This window comes from Zingiber officinale, chromosome 9B, assembly GCF_018446385.1.
Source record: "Zingiber officinale cultivar Zhangliang chromosome 9B, Zo_v1.1, whole genome shotgun sequence".
NCBI lineage: Eukaryota > Viridiplantae > Streptophyta > Magnoliopsida > Zingiberales > Zingiberaceae > Zingiber > Zingiber officinale.
The window spans coordinates 64,467,989-64,490,819 of record NC_056003.1 but is presented as its reverse complement, the minus strand read 5'-3'; the positions used below and the strand labels follow the sequence as shown (position 1 = coordinate 64,490,819).

Here is a 22,831-nt window from a genome sequence, read left to right as displayed (position 1 = left end):
TAGTCATTTCTTCAGGAGGTTATAGTCACTGACTTTGCTCAACGCCTGCAGTATTTTACATTGGTCTCTGACTTGCTGGAAGTTTACCCTGAGAAAGTTGCACAATTGAACAATGAATCCTTTGGTAATATAGTCAGGACAATTGACTTTGGCTTTCACAATCAGGTATATTACTTACCTGTGTTAATACGTTCTTCATTTACTAATTTCATAGTCTTCCTCAAAATGTAATGCAATGCATATTTATATACTAAAAGCAAGCCCTGTCTGAGTCATGAACTTTAATTTGACAAGAGTTTATCATTAAATTTTATACAGAAAGTATACAAGTTATTCCTTTTTCTAAGTGTATTCTAATACTTCCTCTAACGTATGGATAGTGGGGCTGGGCTGCCTAGTCTAGAACCCCGTACATGGTAGAACTCAATACATGGTCTGACTAAATTTAATTGGAGTTGCGTCTTTAAAAATTGGTAGTTGAACTAATAGCAGTAAGTGCAAGATCTCTTGATTCATTGGAACAACTTGAGGTTTTTTTTGAGGGAACTCAAGAAGATTGTATTACCGATCATCAACTTTTTATTTATTGCTAGTTCATTAGTTCTATATAGATGAACATATTACTATAACCTATCCCATTTAGTAGGATAATGACTTGGCTGTTGTTGTTGCGAATTCATTAGTTTTATGACTTAATTTCTCAATTATTTGTGCTGTTATCCATATAATGTTGATTTAGGATTTAATTTTTATGTTATGTTATATTATTTTAATTTGTTTGGAACAAGGTTTGCTAAACTATTGTATGGTAGTGCAGTGTTCATTGTTCTGCCATCTTTGTGGAATGTGCTGATGTTTGTTTTGTTTGCAACTATTCACAGGCAGTAATATGGTTCCTTGCCAGATGGGTTGATACATACTTGATGCCGGTTGATGCTTCAAAAGGACAACTAAGACCATCTGGTCATGATGAAGAGCTGAACCAAGTTTTTCAGTCTTCGAAAAAGATTTTGATGAATTTTGCTGGACAAAATAAACAAGGAGAACTGATACTTGACATCATTGTTCGTACTTCCATAACAACACTTGCATCTTTTCCCGGCGAGAATGAGCTTCATGTAAGCTCTTCAACATCTCTATTTTTTTTCTTCTTGTTAATTTCCATCACGTCTTACTTTCATGTTAAGGGAACATCTTCCAAAAGACACTGTATAATTCACTTTCAATCTCTTGGGCACTAAAGTATGATTGTTGCTTATCTTTAGGAGTATGAATAAGAAATTGCTTTCTAGTGGCATCTAATAATCGTTAATTACCTAGAGCTCTTTAAATATAATGCAAGTGTAAATTTCAACAATTGAATGATGTTACAGAGAATAGCAGAATAATGAAAATATTCCTACATTTCCAACATATATGCTTGTTGTCTCTCTCAATAATTTCTTTATCTTGCACCTACAACAAGGTTAAAAATCCTGATACATGGAGGTTTTGCTCTTTGACTGAAACGATATTGTCACGGTATTGATCCAATGTTTCGACATACAGTGCCAAGGACAAATTAATCTTGATGTGTTATAGTATGTAAAAGGGCAGTATGACACAATATTTTTTGATATGATTGACACAAATGAGATTACTTGTATGAGTAGCATCGAGTTTTGATAACTTATTGAAATGTGAGATTTCAAACATGACCTACACAATATATACCTATTGCTTCATCATATTTTTGAATTCTATATGATTTTGCATTAAATAATCTCTTTGGTATTGGAGATTGGACTTCTCAGACAAAATTAGATTGTGTCTGTGATCTTGATCTGACATGGCTGATCTGAATTCAGATTGGGCGATTTGGAAAACTATGATCAATACACCAACCATCTTGATCCACGTGCACAACACCAAACAAAATATAAACTAAGACCAAGCTAATGTAAAATACATGTCTATTAAATCATAAAATAAAGTACCAAACCTGATGAAACATCCATTCTGAATGTAAACAGAGTAACCCAACAGAAAACTATCATATTGCCAATGAATCAAACCATGTCCAATGATGGATTGAGATTGACATTGTCCATCAAATTCAGTCAACCAATATAGGATATCAACCCAATTATATGCATCATGAGTTGTTCTACCACATCAACATATTAGATAACTGACTCATTAGGATCAGTCAAAATAACTCATGATCTTCTCACTTTACTCTTCACTAGTTTTAACTCTTGACTAGCTCAATAATCTATTCAGGAACCAAAGAAAATTTTCAGTGTTCTGATCAGTAATGTTCAATCCAAGACCATGGCAGAAAAAACTTGATGACAAACTATAAATCCAACAAGAATTGCCACAGATCATTTAAATCCAGGCAATACAAAATTGAACAGGAATCAACACCAAATTACAGTCTCGATATAAGCTGATGAATCACCATACTATTTAGCTCAATCAATGACCAACATTATGCCCAACTCCTCTCATTTCAAATTTCTGAATGACCAACCTAAATAGTAGCATCATTCTCATTTGTTATTCTCATACACCATATATTACTCACATCTCCACTTCAAACACATTGTCATATGCAAAGACACTTACCAAAATAATCAACTGATGTTTTACCTCAAAATCACAAATCAATAACTTCTAAAACACAATTCCACAATACCAAACTAACAACAAACCTTCAGATCATGAACAGGGATCATGGATCCTATGGCTACTTCCAATTATGTTCCTATTCTAAAACTGAATCACCGAAACCTAGCAATAGTCATGACTGACTCAAACAGGTTGCTGTTCCTCACTATCCATCAATCACAAACCTCAAAAATATCCATTTTTACAATAGATCAATTGAGAAAGTAATTGAATCATGATTAATCACATGGAAAGGAAAAGGCATCATCTTTGATACATCTCATATTGCCTTTGGTTGTCTTGACTTGCTCAACATTATTACCTCTTCTATTAGTTGCCTAGAATACACAATCTGAGCCTAAACAATCCATCCAATCATAAATGAAATTTTAAGTCTAAATTTATAACAATTCAAAAGATTTACCTAATTGCAGATAATCATTTTGAACTACTCAGATTAAATATAGAATATATTGCCATCCTGGATAATGTCTGTATGTAGTTTCATGATAGGAGACATTAATATCTGAGCAGATCAAACAGCTGAGGGGATACTGAGTTTGATGGTTTCTTTGAAGAGGACATTTCGACGAGTAAATTATGAGTTATGTATTATCCAGGCTTGAAATGTTTGTTCATACTTATCTAAGAAGTGCTTTTCAAAATGACTTGCCTTTTCTCATTTCAAGTAATCATCTTGCTTTGTGTGTGTGTGTGTGTGTGTGGAAGAAGTTTATTTTTGTGTTAAATGACTACTTATGCAAAATCTTTGTCAGGAATTGACATGTCGGAAATTACTTGTAGCTCTTGTTCGTTGGAGACATGTTTGTGTTCACCTTGTTGCATTGGTAAGAGCTAGCTTCTTTGTAGATTTATTAGGTTTATAAACAAAGTTGTCACGTGCGTATTGTACCAGTTGAAGTTGATAGATTTAGTTGTCAATAATTGGTATTAATTCTTATCTCAGTGTGTATTTTTTTCCAATGCCATTAATGATGAACTTCTAGAAATATTATCCCTTCTTGATTTAGAACTGTTAAATATGCTTGCATGTTTTTAGGTTTTATTCAGAAACATAAACAGGAAAAATGGCTGTGATTCTTTCAGTTATTACTTCAACTTGGAGCATATACATATTACCATCTGAAATCTAGTGTGATATCAGAAAGTATTCAACATCTTGTACATCTATTACGAGGAATGCCTATTTTTTAAATCCATTCATAAAATGTAGGTTTTTATCACAAGATCATGTATCATCTATACATCCATTTTATCTAATTATTGCATTTATACTAAAATACATTTTGGATTACCTCATTTGTATTGATACACTTGTTCCTAGCATACTAATATTCTTTAGTATCTTGTTTTTATTGTTGTAACTTTATGAATTACACTTCCAAATAAATACTAGCTGTATGTAGCTTAAGTACAGAGATAGATTTAAGCCTACCAATGAAAGATAACGATACTTGCATATGTTAGGCTGTGTAAAACTTAAACCTAAGCTTCTTGAGAATGTGGTTTCTTTTTTTCTGTCATGTATTAGCTGCACAACTGCATATCACCTTTGAAAATTCTTGCAGGAATCATGGAATGAACTTGCAAGGGCCTTCACAAATGAGAGGACGTTATTCTCCATCAATGCTCGTTTGCAGGTTGGTGTTGCACTCTCATGAATATTTTGATATACCTTCTTGTGTCATAATAAAGTTGTAATCTTACTTTGCAGCGAGCTCTTGCAGAGACACTAGTTTGTGCTGCTTCCAGTTTTAAGGATCAAGAATCTTCCAATCAGTAATGCAATTTACACAGTTGATCTTTGTTATCCCACTATGGAAATCTGCTCAAATAACCCATGCTTAACATTTGACTTTGATCATTGCAGGTATGTGAGAGATCTAATGGGACCTATGACAATATATCTTGTAGATATTTCCACTCGGAATGATGCGAAAGTTGTTTCTCAACAAGCAGATGCTATGTATATGGTAATGTAATAACTTACAATTCTTCCACTATTGATGAAAATTTGTGTTGAAGCAACTAAAATATTTATTACAGGTTAGTTGCTTGTTGGAACGACTAAGAGGAGCATCCAGAGCCACCCAACCCCGAACTCAAAAATCCATATTTGAGATGGGTTGTGCTGTTATGAGTTCTTTATTAACTCTTCTTGAGTTATACAAAAATCAGGTATGCATCTTGGTATGGTTTCCATCACAATATTCAAACTTAGGCACATGAATCAGATTTCACTTTATCAATGAAGATCTACTTGAAACTGCCAGATGTCTTGGCTTCCTTAATCACTTCGATAACTGGTGTTCTTTTTTAGTCCACAGTTGTGTACCTGATACTTAAATTTGTTGTTGACTTCGTCGAGGGAGAAGTAGCATTTCTCAATGCGAAGGAAACTTCAATTTTGATTGACTTTTGCTTGCAATTGCTTCAAGTGTATTCTTCTCATAATATGGGTAAGGTAATGTCTCTGTTCCCCAATTGCTTAGAATGGGTATATCTTGCTACCTTCACACAATCAATACACATATATTGGGCATTTGTAAATATTTTTCTGGTGCAAAAGTGTAGAATATATATATAAAATTCCTTTTGGGGTGTTTGGAAGGTGGAACATCAAATTCCTAGTGATATCACCTTCTGATCTCATTAATTAAATTGGGACCTACATGAAATTTCATTGGCATATTTAGTTGGAGTTTGAATCTTGTATTAAATTGAGACATATCATCACTACATTTGTTGTGAGAATTCAATATGAGTTATCTTAGTTTCCTATATAATGGGCTTAAAAGTATCATTTCAATATTTATATTAGTAAATTGTAAAAATATATCATCATATTATTTACATACATATTAACTAGTAAATTTAAATAATACCAATAAATTTATTTTTATGTTATATACCTCTTAATTTTAATATTTTACAAAAAGCAACATAGCTATTTAATTATTGAAATGAATTAAAACCATTAGATTATTTAATGAAACTCTTTATTTTTTTTTAGAAAAAGGCAGTGTTGTAAATGATGGTAGGTGGTTGACAGGACCGCCTATCGCCTTGGCCGCCTAGGCGGTTGAATTTTTTTATGCATAAATAAGTTTGATCCAATACAATACAATTTATATAAGGTACAAATAAATATATAAATGCAACTAACAAGATAAGTAATAAAAATTGATCAGCATATTAATACTAAAAAGTAATATCGTTTCTTATACCAAAAGTCTAAGTTTAAACTTTAAAGTTTCAACCCAACATGACAACAAGCCAACACGTATTAGACTCAATATAACTAATTTTCTAAATCATCTACACATGCACCATCAACTACATCCATAATCCTCTCATCATCAGACTCAAAATCAACATCTTCTTCATTTTTCTCCTTCGATGTATCTAAATCCTCATTAAGTTTTCTAATGGAGATGTTCCTTGTGCTCCTCCTCGGTTATAGCACTTCATCCGCTCCCGAGGCCTCCGCCACCATTCTCCAAGTAAGTCCTGAACGTGGCTCGACTTCATCTTCATCTCCACCGTCAACAAGCTAATCTTGAGCTTTACTAGCTTGAGAGGATAGAAGCAAATATTTGCCTATTTCTCTTTTACTTTTCTTCTTCATAAGATTGGCGTTGAATTTGACATATACAATATCATTCAATCTTGATGTCTCGAGTTTATTCCTCTTCTAAGTATGTATCTAAAAAATTAGAAAATTATTAAAAATTAATAAAAAGAAAGAATAGATAACATAATTCATGAATTACTACTTACCCCTTCAAATTGGCTCTAATTTCTTTCACACCCTGATAAACTACTTGTCAAATAGAGAAATCTCATTGTCATTTTTTATAAGTTTGGAGTGTCACCACCATAATTGGACCACCATCCAACATAAACAAGTAAAGAGACAAAAAAATAATAAATCCAAAAATAGGTAAAAACGACATGCATGTTAGTGAATAGAAATAAAGGAAAGACTAAAGAGATGTATGCGGATCAAAGTCATGTACACATCCACCTTCTCATATGCCGCTACCGTCATTTTCTTCCAAAGTTTCCGAATTTAGTCTTATGCTTCAACAATTCATCATTAGAAATAGTGAATTTCCTCGTCGGTAGGAAAAATTCTCTCAATGTAATTCAAGAACTCATTCATAACATTGATGTCATTTTATATGCTTGGATTTTTGAAGTAAAAAAAATCGGATTCAACAAGTGACATAATGCAAAGGACTATCAAGTCTACCTTTAGACTTCTCATCAATAATCTTTAAAATAGGGGTGACATTTTCTTCTTTTTTGAAAGTCTTTCTAATCTCTACTTGGCTTATTTAAGTGCACCAAATAAAAAGGCCACTAGGGCTTTTTGTCACCGTCAACAAGGCGTAAAACTTTCACTAAAGGGATGAAAATATTCAAAGCCAAAGAAACACCATTCCAAAAAGAGATACTTGTTACTGTCGCCGCCGCCACTTTCCCCTTCACACTTCTCTTTAATTTTGTGTTGCTACATTCCTCGGATATAAACATAAGTCTCAATTGATCTTTCTTATAAAACTTTCTAAGGTCAAAAGTAAAATAGAAAATCTAGTCACTCAGGCCTCACAATATCCCTCTTCTTATTATATTTTCTCATAATAGCCAAAGTTCTATGATGTGCATAAATGAATATTGTTAGGACCTTTGCTTTCTCAACTATTCCTCTAAACTTGAGTAGCTTTCCAATTGCTTCAAGCATGAGGTTGATTGTATGAGTCGCACGAGGTCTAGAAAATTTGAGGTTGTGTAACCTTTAACAACTTCGTAGCTGCCATATTGTTTGTCGCTACTTGAACAACATATTGATGGCCAATTTCATTAATGTATTTTTTCACAAACTTAAAGATGTAAGCCCCGGTGTGTGCCTCCATGGATTCTTCAATAGAACCAAGAAATGAAGTGCCTAGTTTGCAATTAATACATAAATTCATAATGCTTCTCTTTTGATCTGTTCATGATTGAACATCTATTTTTTATCCACTCTTCTTCATATTTTTTCAAAGATAATTTGGTTCTCTTAACTTATTTCAAAAGTGGCTCTTTTAGAGGATATTGACTTGAAGGTTTATAGCCCGGACTGAATTGACCAACCGCCTCTACAAATTATCTAAAACTTTGATTGTCAATTGCATGAAAAGGAGTCCTTGTCTCATAAATCCATCTTGCAAAGTACTCATGCACATCATTTGTAAAGTTTAACTTCAATGCATCATTAATGTTTTGTTATCTTGCCTTTGTTGGATTGATTACGGATGCCCACTTACCAATAGACCCGAGGTGCTTTGACTTTTTTTTAGAAGAATCTTCCTCCACTTGACAATCTTCATCCTCTAAATCAACACCTATATTTATTTCCATCCTTTCGTCTTTTAGTTCTTCCACCCTTTCTTGCTTCTTATTCTTGCTATTTTCAAGATAAGCTTTTACACTTTTTTTTTTTGTCTTCATCGGATGCTTTAGTGCATGCTTCAACTTGTTCTATAATACCTGCAATATGATGCTTCATCTGATAAACTCCTCCCTTAATAATCCTTTTACACAATTTGCATGTGATTTAATCTTTTTTTTCTTTGCAATACAACACTCCATAATCCCAAACAATATCATTAGACTTTCGCTTCAATTTCACCTCTTGTTGTTTCTCATTTTCCGCCATTAACCTTCAATAATTAAATAAAAGATCAAAAATTAAAAAAACACTTACTAAAAATCTGATTTAAAATTAATTTAACCCTACCTGCGTACTTTGTTTCGGTCAGGCGATGAGCTTGACGTATTGTTGGGACCGCACGATGAGTTCGGACGCATCGATGGGTTTGGACAACGTGTCCGGGCTTGTCGTCGGTCTGGGCAACACGTACGAGCTTGTCGTTGGGTCAAGGAGACACCTTCGGGTCCATTGCCGGGCCGAGGAGACGCCTTCAGGCCCGTCGCTGAGCTCGGGCCATGCGTCGTGCCTATCGCCGAGCTCGGGCGCCCGGGCTTGCACGATGCGTCCGAATGCATAATAGGGCTCGGGCGACGCGTCTGGAGTCGTCGTTGTCGAACCCAAGCTTATGTGTTTAGACTTGTCGCAGTGGTGAACCGGCGGCGACAATGGTGGTTCCAAGCGCGGCAGTGGTAGAAGAAGGTGAGTTACCGCCTAAAGCACCTCCTCGGTCTGAGACGGTACGGTTGATGCCCGCCTCTTGCCTAGGCGGTCGCCTCGACTGCCATTTAGAACACTGTATGAACTAGTCTATTACCATAATAATGTCCATGTCAACTTGCTGTACATCCCAAAGAAGCAGTATACGTCCACAGTTAGAATAACTGAAATTATTTGCAGTATCCCATACGTCTTAGAATTGGATCAAGGGTGACCTCATTGAGTTCAGTTTCTAGAAGTGTTAATACTTGTAGATTTTTATGCTTGAGGAGGTGTTGACCACCCCACCCATGTTTAAGAGACTTATGGAAGTACCTTATGTTCCTAGCAATGGCCTTTATTGAGCATTTGTTCGGATTGCTTGCGCCCGCAATCGCCTGCTATATTGAATATTTCCAGCAACTTCTACTGCCTCATTGCTTGTGGTTGATGTTGAGGGTTGAGATCGTCTAGATGTAGCAGAGCTAGAAGAAAGCTGCATAGTAGGATTCTGCTACACAGGTACCTGCCGAGAGCCTTGATTCTGGGCACTTCCGGATTAATCGTCTTTGCCCACCGAACTTCCAGCCTTACCTTGCTAAGGCTGAGCTAGTGGTGCGTTGCTCCCCCCCTTGTTGCTCCTCTTCTGAATATAATTGGGAAATATCCAGTTGTCCTTCAAACTAGCCAGGATCAGTTGGGTGTTCCACTGCCACCGAATCCACCACCTCTACTGTGGCAAGTTCATTTGCTAGAGCTTCTTCATTTGTTGCTTCACCCTTGCTTGTGGAGGGGCTCTTGGACACCATCCATACCTTGAACAACGTCTACCTCTCGCAGATTGGGAGCATCTACGCGCTGTATTTTCAGGCTGGCTACGTTTGTTGTGTATCCCCCCTACAATTTGTTGTCCAATGTCCAATTCTTCGACATTCCTCACAGAAATATGGCATAACCTCATAATATCTCCGGATCAAGCTGAGCCCGAGTTGGTAGTGTAATTGGTACCCTCTTGATTCTTTCTTCAATTATTGAGATCTCCACCAAGAAGTGAGCAAAGGTCAACCTCTCTCGAGTACACGTCAACTTGTCTGTGTACAACGGCCTGCCCACCTCAAAGCCAATCATACTAAGTACCTTTGCGTCCAACAATCCGGAGGCCGGAATGAATCTCCCATCCTCAGAGAAAACAACTAGGCATGTGCTTCAAGAATAACGGAATTCCAAAGGCAAAATAAGGCCCTCCAAGCAACACATTCTCCCAATCCGCAATCGTATCAAATCTGTAAATTATTCAACCGCTCTTGTGCATGAAAAAATTATAAGGAACCCTCCATCCATGAGCCACCGCTTGCAGTTCTCTACCATTTTAATGTCGTGATAACCAAATTGTATTCTCACCCCCTGTGGCCTTGTGCCGATGTAGATGTGTTGTCATCTTCACCTTCCTATTATCTTTAAAAAGACCAGCCCAGACCTCCAATGTTCCCGATCCCCTTCCCCACCAAAAGAACCATCTGTTGCTGGACATTCAGTTGATCCAGCTCCTTGATTCTGATCAGCAGCCTCTTCCCGATTTTGATCACCATCCACAGTCTCCCCTTGCCCTTCCACCTCTGCAGATGGAGTATCCTCATTGCCCCCCATGGCGTCGCGTGCTTGGTCAGCAGCCACATCAGCATTTTCCATAACAGACATGCCCTCTGGAAACACAGCAGCCTCTTGTGCCCCGTCTTGCAAATTTCCAGCTTCTCGAGGACCAATAAAAGATGGAGATTGGGGTTGGGCCCTGGCAGCAGCAGCCCCTTGCATCCTCCTTGCTATTTTGGTACAAAAAGACAATCTGTACAGTTCGGGAAGCAGCCTGCAGCCACCAAAAAGGGGAATGGCAGCCTGTTTGGTGTCTTGTTCCCTCCTGCCACTGTCTCTGCAGATTCAGCCCACCACCAACTCCTTTGTCCTGTTGTGAACCAGCCCCCTCTACCCTAGGCCAGGAAGGGCTCCGGCGATCGCCGGAAAAGCTTGAGAACAGAACCACAGCAGCCTGTTTGCACCAGGAAACTAGAAACACAGCAGCCTGCACCTTCACAACCGACCAACAACTTCTCCTCCAACTAAGGCCACCGCCTTCACCATAAAACACCACCAACTCCAGAGAAAGCACCACCACTGCCGTGTCAAGAGGGGGCGTGGGAATGGAACAAGAACACTCACACGGGTTGCCGGAGAGGGACACCGGTAGATCGCCAATCTCCAATCCACTTCTCTCTAGAAATTCTAGAGAGAAGGGAGAGTTTCTCTCTCTAAGTACCCCAGTGATTTTAATGAAGCTCTTTAGTTTTTATAATAGATGGCCTAATATAATTATGAGAGTTTTATAATTTTGTATTTCTATGATTATTGTTACAAATCAATGTTTTCAATGTGTATATTTATTTGGAGGTATTAGAGCACTCTTTGCAATACACATAGACTACTTACACCCGTATATAGTCTAATAGTATGGCTTAACTAGTGACTAAATTTGTTGAGAATAAATTATTTTTCAACAAGCGCTATGCTACATCACTGATATCATTGGATGCCTGACTTGTTAGACAAGTTACGAAGTTGTACGAATAGAAAAAAACAAGCTCATTGTGACATTTGATGAAGATACACATCTTGTTTGAGAAGGTACATCAATAGTGCAGTAGATGCAAGTTTGGTAGGTAATGCTCTAGATTAAAGTTGTCAACTTGATCTCCTTTCCAAAAGAGTACTTTTCATATGATATGAAATTTTTAGCCTTTTCATGTGCCAGTTGAAAATTTTCATTTTGCTAGATACTGGAACATGAAATTGGGCAACACAAAGTAAATTGCAAACGCCAACCATGTCATATGAAATCAAATGTAGTCTTTGCTCAACACGGGTGAAAATATTAAACAAAATCGATAATGATCAAATTATAGCTTTTATTCATGTATCACAAAGGTGAGGAGAGGAAGATAATAAATTGACTGGAGAACAAGGCATATATTGAAATGGAAATTAGGGAGAATTTCTTGGTGCAAGGAAGGTAGCTTCTTGATGGCTTGACAAGAAATTGGATAGGTATGATGATAATAAAATTAGGTATGGAGTGTGTAAGGGAAGCTTGAAAGTCATGGTTTAGCCGACTTTATGATTAGACTTTAATCATTGTATCAATGATGGTGTTAGTGAGGCTGCAAAGCATATCAAACATGAACACAAACAAACAAGCTTTATCCCTGTTAGAATATTGTAAACATAATAACTAGGGGTATTATTGTAATTATGTTGTATATCCTTTTTTATATAAGTTAATAACTCCGTGGTATCTAATACACGGTTTTCTCTTAACATGGTATCAGAGCCAAATCCTATTTTTTCCGCCGCTGCCACCAATTCTTGCCGCCATTAGTGACGGGAGAAAATCTCTCTCGATCCCTCTTCTCCCTCTCGTGTCACCCACTTTGGTTTCTCCATGGTCGCCGTTGATGTCGACATCGACCTTCGCAACTAGGATCTGCTCCTCGGCCTCGAGAAAGCCGCTCCCTCTCGCGTCGCCCACGAGCACAAGCCGCTGCTTCTCCCTCGCGCGCCGCCTGCTTCTCTCTCTTGCGTTGCCCGCGAGCACAAGCCGCTGCTTCTCCCTCGCACGTCGCTTGCTTCTCCCTCTCGCGTCGCCCGCGAGCACAAGCCGCCATCTCCATTCCTTGTGCGCCAGTAGAGGCATCTCTTTCCCGATCCTGAGCACAAGCCGTCGCTGCTCTTCCTTTTGCGTGGAATATCCTTACATCGCAGCATCCTTGCGTCACAGCAAACCCTAAATTTTCTAGCGCCGTCGCAGCAAACCCTAAATTTTCCAGCGCCGCAACAAACCCTTAATTCTCCTGCAGTCCGACGACGGAGAGAAACTCCGTGCCTATCTCCGAGGTGCTGCGACGTCGCCAAGAGTCAAGTTGCTGCTCCTCTTTCACCGAGCTGATCAATGGCTACCTCCAGCACTCCAAAGTCGGATATTTCAATCTTTACCAACCACATCATTGCACCACTCTCCTCCGAGCAGTTGGATGGTAAGAACTACTCCTCTTGGTCCTCTCACATTGAGATTTGGCTTGTTGGACAGGGTTATGAGACACATCTCTCTCAAACTGAAGAGGATGTCCAAGTTGCCAATCATCCTTTGTGGAGAAAGGTTGACGTCTAGTTGTGTTGCATTATCCGAGCCACCATCCATCCATCTCTTAGGGATGTCTTCCGCACTCACAAAACCTGTAAAAATGTTTGGACACAGGCTCAACAACTCTTTACAAACACCTCTCGGCGACTCTATCAAGTTTGTGAAGATCTTATGACCATCCTCAGTGCCCATCAAATTAAGGATTCAATGTCAACTTATCTGGGTTCGGTCTCTAGCCTTCTTTGTGACTTCAATGAACTACTTCCACCTGCGGCCACTCCTGTCGCAGAGCTTGAAAATCGGAAGAAGTTTTTTATGTCTCTGGCTTTATATGGTCCGCCCTCGGAATATTCTCATGTTCATGATTAGATCCTGGGCAGCCCCATAGAAGCTACGATAGACAGTACCTCAACGACTCTCCTTCGTGTCCCTACTAAAGTCTTGACGTTGCCTCCTTCCGTTCCTAGTGACTCGTCAGCTTTGGTCTCTCGAAACAACAACAAACCTCAACCTCGTAAGGGTGGCAAAGGACGTCCTTGGTGTGATCACCGCCACCGACCAGGACACACAATTGTTAAGTGTTGTAGTCTACATGGTCAATCTCCTCGCGCTGCTCAGGTCGTTCAGAGTTCTGTCGCTTCTTCGGCTTTCACTGTGCAGCCGCCACCGGATCCAACCCCACAACCTTCCTATAATGACTTTCTGAAATGGTTTAAGGGTCGTCAGACTTCACTTAATGGAGCATAAGTTTCATCATAGTCAAGCCCTTCAACTTGACTAAACCCCTTAGCGACTAGCCTAGCTTTATTTCTAGTAATTTTCCCAGTTTCACTTAATTTATTTCTAAATACCCATTTATTTCTATTATTTTCTTATTTTTTGGTGGTGGTACTAACTCCCAAACTTCATTATGCTCAAATTGAGCTATTTCCTCTTGCATAGCTATGACCCGGTCAAGTAATGATTCAGCTACGGTTTTGGGTTCAGTTTTTAAAATCAGAGAAATTTGACTTAGGTTTCTAAAGATGACCTAGTCTGAACCCTTAAGTCTGGATCACCAATTATTTGATCAATTGGATGATTTGGGTTGACTCTTATAGTTCTAGGCGGTTGATTTTCTAAAGGTTCTTCTTCTTTGTGATCATTGGTTCTTTCTTGATTATTATTTTCTTGAATAAATTCGTTCTAGGTTTTGTTTGGATTCCTCAAATTTTACATTAGTAGTTTCTTCAATTCTTAGTGTAACCTTATTATATATTTTGTACCCTCTACTGTTTAGGGAGTATCCTACAAAGATTCTATCTTCTACTTTAGAAGTGAATTTTCCTAAATGTTCTCTTGTGTTTAAGATAAAGGTTGGGCACCAAAATATTTTAAAATACTTTATATTGGGTTGTTTATTATAATAAATTTCGAAAAAGGTTTTATTCTGTGTTTTATTTAGTATTGTTCTATTTTGTACATAGCAAGCTATACTGACAGCTTCTGTCTAAAAAATACTTAGGTAGATTGTATTCATTCAACATAGTCCTAGAGACCTCAAGTAGAGTTCTATTTTTTCTTTCTACAACTCCGTTTTGTTGGGGAGTTTTAGGACACGAGAATTCGTGATGATATCCGTTTTCGAAACAAAATTTATCAAACTTATGATTTTTAAATTCTCCTCCATTGTCACTTCTAATTCTTTTAATTTTAAGGTCTTTTTCATTTTCAACTTGTTTACAAAAGTTTGTAAAAATTTCAAAAGTTTCATCTTTATTTTTTTAAGAATTTGACCTAAGTAAATCTAGAATAATCATCTATTATCACTAGACAATATATAAATTTCCATTTATTGATTTGACCCCATGGGAGTCAAATAGGTCTAAATGTAGAAGTTCTAGTATTGAGTTGGTTTGAGTTTAATTAGTTGATTTGTGAGTAGATTTTGTTTGTTTACTTGTTGGCAAGCATTACATATTGTTGAGTCTAAGTTAGGTAATTTTGGTAAACCTCTAACTAATCCATTTAATTTATTTATATTTCTGAAATTAGCGTGTGATATTCTTCTATGCCATAACTAAGTTTCTTCTTCTCGTGTTAAATAACACTTAATTGTTAAGTTAATCGCATAGATGTTATCTTTTCTAAACCCTTTTAGACTTATCGTAGGATTATCTAGGTGCTTGATTAGACATTCTGAAAACAAAAACCTAACCTTATATCTGGTGTCACACAATTGACTAATACTGAGATTATACTTGAAATTTTCAACAAGTAAAACATTTGTAATAATGAAGTCAATTTTAAGCTCAATATTACCTATACCAATTACCTTGAGTTTGCCATTGTTACCAAAGGCAACAGTTCCTAAACTTTTGTAGGTAAGTTGGGTGAATTTGGTGTGATCTCCAGTCATATGTTTGGAGCAACCACTGTCTAAGATCCACTTGGTTTCTTACAATAAGTAGGGGTTGACGGTTAGCCTATGTTTTGATTCCAACTTTGTTTAGGTAAGAATGATAGTAAAATAATTATCATTATTATTATTATCAATTTTTATTTTATTTAATTTTTTTTAAAAGAATTTTTAAAAAAATTTAAAATAATTTTTTAAAGATTTTTAAAAAGAAATTTTAAATAATTTTTAAATTTTTTAAAAGAATTTTTAAATAATTTTTAAAAGTTTTTAAAAGAATTTTTAAAATTTTTAAAAGATTTTTTAAAGTTTTTAAAATAATTTTTAAAGTTTTTAAAATAATTTTTAAAGTTTTTAAAAGATTTTTTAAGGTTTTTAAAAGAATTTTTAAAGTTTTTAAAAGATTTTTTAAAGTTTTTAAAAGAATTTTTAAAATAATTTTTAAAGTTTTTAAAAGATTTTAAAAGAATTTTTAAAATTATATTTTTAGAAGAATTTTTAAAAGAATTTTTAAAGTTTTTAATTTTTTTAAGGTTTTTAAAAGAATTTTTTAAAATCTTAAAAAGATTTTTTTAAAAGAATTTTTAAAGTTTTTAAAAGAATTTTTAAAATAATTTTTTTAAGGTTTTTAACATAATTTTTTAAAGTTTTTTAGAAGAATTTTTAAAATAATTTTTTTAAGTTTTTAAAAGAATTTTCAAAATAATTTTTAAAGTTTTTAAAATAATTTTTTTAAGTTTTTAAAATAATTTTTTAAAGTTTTAAAAAGAATCTTTTAAAATAATTTTTTAAAGTTTTTAAATGAATTTTTAAAGTTTTTAAAATGATTTTAAAAATAATTTTTAAAGTTTTAAACGATTTTTTTTAAAATGATTTTTAAAGTTTTTAAAAGAATTTTTGAAAATAATTTTTTAAAGTTTATAAAAGAATTTTTAAAATAATTTTTTAAAGTTTTAAAAAGAGTTTTGAAAATAATTTTTTAAAGTTTTTAAAAGATTTTTTTAAAATGATTTTTAAAGTTTTGAAAAGAATTTTTAAAATAATTTTTTAAAGTTTTTAAAAGATTTTTTTAAAAATGATTTTTAAAGTTTTTAAAATAATTTTTAAATTTTTTTTATTTTTAACATTTTAATTTAATTTAATTTACTTTTTAATTTAATTTATGTCCATAGTTATCTCACCCAATCTATGTTTTCAGTCAGGGAGTTCTATAATTTTTTGAGATGAATTAGGTTCAGTTTTAAGGTTTGGTTTAACTTTGTGTTAGATTCAGGTTTAGCTCTGGGTTCAACCAATAGACATTTTTTGGATAAACTTCTAGGCTATGGTGGGTCACTTGGGCATCATTAGAGTAACCATGCTTTCGAGGTTTTCCAAATAGTCCTATCCATTGAATTTAATACAAAACCTTGCTCTAACTGGTTAAGATCAGTAAAGGGTAGCTTCGGTTAGTTCCACTAAGCCAAATGCACCAGGTCGAAACCATATCTTCCTAGACATGCATAGACATAGTTTCCCTAACGTACTATCATCCAAAACTTTACCAGTACCGTAGATCAAGTTAAACTGTTGCCCCTTTTTAACTAGTCCTAATTACCCTGTCGGGTAGGTTAGTTTGGTTACCTTGTCGGGTAGATTATTTTTGGAGGTGCCAGCTATTCTGGAGCCTCCCCTGAATTATTGACTTTTATTTTTTATTTTTATTTTTTGGTTTATGTCTGTTCTTTTTATAGTTATAATTGATTTGATGATATTTCTAAGTTTTGAGGGGTTTTAAAATATTTAGATTTTGAATTTGTTGGTCTAGGTTTGTATTTTGGTTTTTGATTTGATTTATTTGATTTTACATAATATATTTTTTCTTTGGGTATGTAATATTGGTTAGGTCCTACTTGCGTGGTTAAGCACGCTTTCGGAACCCAAGCTTTACTTGATTGTTTGTGTTGGGTTATTAACGATTTAAATGTTTTATTTGAACTTGACTTGTAGCCAAGTCCGGTTTTGTTGTAAATTGCTTTTTGATTATTTAAAATTAGATCTAAATTCTTAGATCTTGTTGTAAATTTTTCTAAGAGATCTTTTAATTTATTAATTTATATTTTTACTGATGAATTTTCCTCAAGTGTTAGGTCTTGAGTTGGATTTGGATTTGTGATTGTTCCTTGAGGTTTTGATTCTCCTCAAGAAACAATTTGTTTTCATTTTCTATTGTAATTAATTTCCTATTTAAACATGCAATAATTTTAAAGAACTTTCTATTCAAATTAAAGTATACCTCTTCGGGACCTTCGGAAATGAGTACGGACTCATGGCTCGATTCGGGTTCGGACCCGTCTTCCGATTCGTCCTCTGACTCTGCTTCGAGGGCCATCATTGCGAGGTGACTCTGGTGCTTTTGGTCTTCGGCCTCCGATTCTTCTGAGGACGAGTCGTCCCACGTTGCTTTAAGAGCCTTCTTTTTGGTTATCTTCGTCTTGTCGCTTTTCAATCTCGGGCACTCGTTCTTATAGTGGCCCTTCTTGTTGCACCCGAAACAGGTCACATTCCTTGGTTCGATTGGGGAGTTGATCTTCTGCAGAGCCTTTTTGTTGAAGGTCTTCTTCCTCCTGGTGAACATTTTCTTTATCAAGTTTACTAGGTATTCTTCGTCTTCAGAATCCTGGTCAGACTCATCTTCATGTTCAGACTTGGTCTTCGTTCTTTCCTTAGAGGAACCTACAAATAAGGCAATACCTTTCTCGGTTCCGACGTTAGTTTGCTCGTGTAATTCTAATTCACAAAATAATTCGTCTAATTTTAACTTAGATAAATTTTTTGAAATTTTGTAGGCATCCACGATAGATGCCCACAAAGTATTACGCGAAAAAGCGTTTAACGCATACCTGATTAGATCGCAATTCTTCATTTGATGACCTATCGCGTGAAGTCCGTTGAGGATGTCTTTGATCCTCGCGTGAAGCTGACTCGTCGTTTCTCCTTCCTGCATTTTAATATTAAATAATCTGTTTAAAAGAAGGTCACGTTTCGTTACCTTGGCGTCGCTTGTTCCTTCGTGTAGTTCGATCAGCTTGTCCCATAATTCTTTAGCGTTTTGATGCGGTCCTACCCGGTTCAACTCTTCCTTCATCAGTCCGCATTGTAGCGTGTTGAGTGCTTTGAAGTCTGTTGACGATTTTTTCTTCATGTCGGGAGTCCACTGTTCTGGTCCAGTGGAATTCCGGAGTTGTCGACCGACACCTTGTAGCCTCTGGTGACGCTGAACCATTGGTCGAAATCTGTCTTCAGGTAGACCTCTATCCGCTTCTTCCAGTACAGGAAATCATCCCCGTTGAATAGGGGAGGACGTACTATGCTGAACCCTTCAACTTGAGACATTTTTTAACCTACACACAATTAAATAAATAGACGAGGGGTCCCAAGACTTGGTCTTGGATTAGCAGTGTGGAATAAAATAAAGGAGATCAACTGAATTGGTGATGCACCAACTTAGATTAAATTGCAATGGAAAAAATTTCCAAAAAAGTAACAATACCAGTTTGGAATATTACGAAAAACTAAAAAAAAAGAAAAAGAATGAACAAAAAAAATAGAAAGGAATTTCATCCCTGTCTATTGGTGGTTGCACCAAATTAGAGCGGTACCTGCTCTGATACCACTTGTTGGATCGAGAATTCACTAGAGGGGGAGGGGGTGAATAGCGATTTAAAAATTATCGTAAAGTACGCAGCGGAAACAGTGAAAACACAACAATGCAAACACAAGCAATCTTTTACTTGATTCGGAACCTATGTCGACTCCTATTTCAAGGCTCGCTCATTGAGTGCTTTCGTTGGGCAATCCACTAGCAATTCGTAAAATATTACAAATTTGAGTCCAAATGCTATTAAGGAAATAATACCGACAATAATTAGAAAAAGAGGAAACAGTAGCACTTTGTCGGAGAAGCGTCGCAAGAGCACAGAAGCGTAGATCGTGAGTTGTATCTTTACTTCAGCGTTCACCTTCCTTATATAAGAGGTTCGGGGCACCCGGATCCCTTCAGGGCAGCCTGAATGTGACGTAGCCAAGCTAACGCTCCACGTGGCGAGGCTCGTTTGGGGATAAAACTTGCTTCCGGGCGCCCGGACCCATGTTTTCCAGCAAAACTCCTTCCTGCAAGAAAATATTAGTCCGAGGCAAGTATAAGTTATATCCTGTAAAATAGAATGTTAGCATAATTTATAGATAAGCAGACCGTTTCCTCGAGACCGGAATCTAGTCACGATCTCAACTTAGATTTCCGAAATAGATCTAAGTTGGATCGACACCTAATGTTCCCTTCCCGCGAACACGTCCTCACAGTCACTCTCCTCCAGTGACTTATCTTCACTTATCTGTCAGACGTCCGGTCAGCTCGTTGACCTGTCTGGACTTCATGCCAGCTACCAGGTCAGCCCGTCGACCTAGCTAGACTTCGTGCCAAACGTCTGGTCATCCCATTGACCCGTTTAGACTTCGTGCTAGCTATTCGGTCGGCCCGTCGACCTAGCTGGGCTTCGTGTCAAACATCAGGTCAGCCCGTCGACCTGTCTAGGCTTCTCCTGTACACTCGATCAGAGTGTTAAATAACAACGAAACTAACTTAACCTATTTTGTCATTCATCAAAACTTGAGTTAGATCGTTAGTGCTAACCACACCAACATTACCAGTGTGTGCAATGGTAGCAGTGGAATTAGAAGCCTGACGATCCTCAAACCATTTTAGAAATTCATTATAGGAAGGTAGTGGGGGTCGGCTCCGGTGTTAACTATGAAGCAGAAGCTGAAGAAGCAATAGAACTTTGAACGATCTGAGCAGCGCGAGGAGGCCGACCATGTAGACTCCAACACTTATCAATCGTGTGTCCCGGTCGGTGGCAATGACCACACCAAGGATGTCCTTTGCTATCCTTGTGATGTGGAGGTCTGTTGTTGTGTCGAGAGACAAAAGCTGAGGAACGGAAGGAGACATCGTGACTTTGGCCGGGACACGGAGGAGAGTCGCCTAGGTATTGTCTATCGTAGCTTCTGTGTGGCTGCCTAGGATGTGATCACGAACATGAGAATAATCTATGGGCAGACCATACAAAGCCAGAGACAAAAAAAATTTCTTCCGATTTTCAAGCTCTTCAACAGGAGTGGCCGTAGGCGGTAGCAGTTCATTGAAGTCACAAAGAAGGCTAGAGACCGAACCCAGATAAGTTGACATTGAATCCTTAATCTGATGGACACTGAGGATGGTCATGAGATCTTCACAAATTCGCTGAGAGGTGTTTGTAAAGAGTTGTAGAGCCTGTGTCTAAACAGCTTTGCAGGTTTTGTGAGTACGGAAGACATTCCTAGGAGATGGATGGATGGCTGGCTCGGATAATACAACACAATTGAGCGTCAACCTTCTTCCATAGAGGACGATCGACGACTTGAACATCTTCTCAGTTTGAGTGAGATGTGTCTCATAACCCTGTCCAACAAGCTAAAGCTCAATGTGAGAGGCCCAAGAGACGTAATTCTTACCATCCAACTGCTCGGAAGAAAGGGGTGTAGTGATGTGGTTGGTAAAGATTGAGATATCCGGCTTTGGGACGCCGAATGTAGCCATTGATCAGTTTGGAAAGAACTACGAAGAAAGGCTGAGGACGATCGGTTCGCTTGTGTTGACGAAGAAGCAGCGCTGGCGATTAGCGCTCGTTGTCGGCGAGCTTGATGGCAATGGATACGGGTTTGAGGGACTGCGATCGGACGAGGACAAGAGATGCGAGAATGAACCCTAATCCGATGGGCAGGGATCTGGTGTCCTTGAGTAAACTGGTGGCGCCGAGGCAAGCCTCGAGGTTAGCCCTTGCCGCGGACGGAAGCTTCGGGTTTAATCCCACGGGGACGAAGCGCTTTGTTGCCTTGTACCCCTTGACGATGGCCTTGTAAGCAAGGAGGAGCATGAGGAATCCCTGGAGACGAAGCCTCCGAGGAGGAAGAGGGCGACGAGAAGCACGAGGCAAAGCAGGTTGCGTAGACGCGGTTTGACCCCAAGGATGCAGAGGAGCGACTTGGGTGAAGGGGAGGACACAACGCCTGCCGGTCCGCGCGATGGAGCAGCGCCGCAGACGCGGGAATGGGGATGGGGAGGATGACGTAGAAAAATTAGGGTTTTCTTAGGAAATTAGGGTTTGCTTTAACTTGGCTCTGATACCATGTTAAAAGGAAAACAAACCTCGTGTATTGGATACCATGAGTTAGGTTTTTTATAAGAAAGATGTATACCACATAATTATAGAAATACCCTTTTATATATTTACATATTCTAACATTCATTCTATGCTGTTTCTCTTGTTCGTAAATATTAAAATTATATTTGTGAACATCTAATTTTATGAGCAGTCTCTGTTCTCTTCATTTCCATAAATCTGAGAATCTGATCCAAGTGGATATAGTTATGAGCTCATTTATTTTGTTTGATCACACATATTTTATACAACAATAACAAATGCCAACTATTGTCAAATTTCTGATTCTTTTCACTAATTGTAGCAAAAGGTGATTATGCTTACCCCATCTTCAGGTTATGTGAAGGGAGGTAAATCATGGGGTTAGTTTATAGCCAGCCGGTTCTTTTCACCGGCTCTTTTGACTAATGATTTAATTGAAACTGGTTTGAGTCTATTATCTTGAATTTATTCACAGTTTCTAGTGATCCATATTTTTAACAATTTGGTAAATGGATGTCTAACCATGGGAAAATATTTATATTCCATGTTTTTTCCAGTTGTAAATTTTGACATTGACTTGTTTTGAAGAATTTAATCTTTTTTTATCTTTTATGGTCACTTCGTAGGAGTTTTTCACTGAATTCACTTTGAAATGAATCAAAAGCTTTAATAATAAAACTAATGAAAAATGCAGTAATTCAAGTGGCATAGTGCAATCAATATATGCATTTTACACTTTTGGGTTCTAGAAATTCCAGAAGAATAATTAGATAGTGTGATAACAGATATTCGAGAGAAGTAGAATTGTTTGCCTTACATGTAAACATCTGGAATTGCAGATCTCACTCTCTCTGTCAAGGAGCCTCCAGAGTGAGGCACAAGCTGAAAAATACAAGGATTTGCGTGCTTTGATTCTGCTTCTGACAAAAATTTGTTCAAAAGATTTGGTATGTTTATCTCTAGTTTAGCAAACAGTATGGGTTTCTGTAGAATTTCTGTAGAATACCCAATGTTTAAGTTGTTACACACAGGTGGATTTTTCATCAGAGTCCAATGAGGTGGGAAAAACAGATATTGCTGAGGTAAGTCTGCTATATCTTCCCTTTGTTCTTGACTTGGGAAAATCATCTTGCCAATGACTCAACAGGTCATCTTTGTTGGTCTTCAAATTGTCA

General features: G+C 37.1%; 2 protein-coding genes across 2 annotated transcripts in view; both read left to right on the top strand.

Moving 5' to 3' along the window:
• The window catches only part of LOC122024892 (exportin-4-like), a 98,823-nt gene that overhangs the window by 61,737 nt on the left and 14,255 nt on the right, over positions 1-22,831 (top strand). The window lies entirely within an intron of this gene.
• LOC122024894 lies at positions 882-22,591 on the top strand. The gene is made up of 8 exons (XM_042583620.1): positions 882-1,118; positions 3,429-3,500; positions 4,242-4,313; positions 4,388-4,452; positions 4,544-4,646; positions 4,720-4,851; positions 4,994-5,132; positions 22,496-22,591. Exons 1-8 carry the CDS (start codon positions 924-926, stop codon positions 22,528-22,530), a joined length of 813 nt encoding a protein of 270 aa, XP_042439554.1. The 5' UTR covers positions 882-923; the 3' UTR covers positions 22,531-22,591.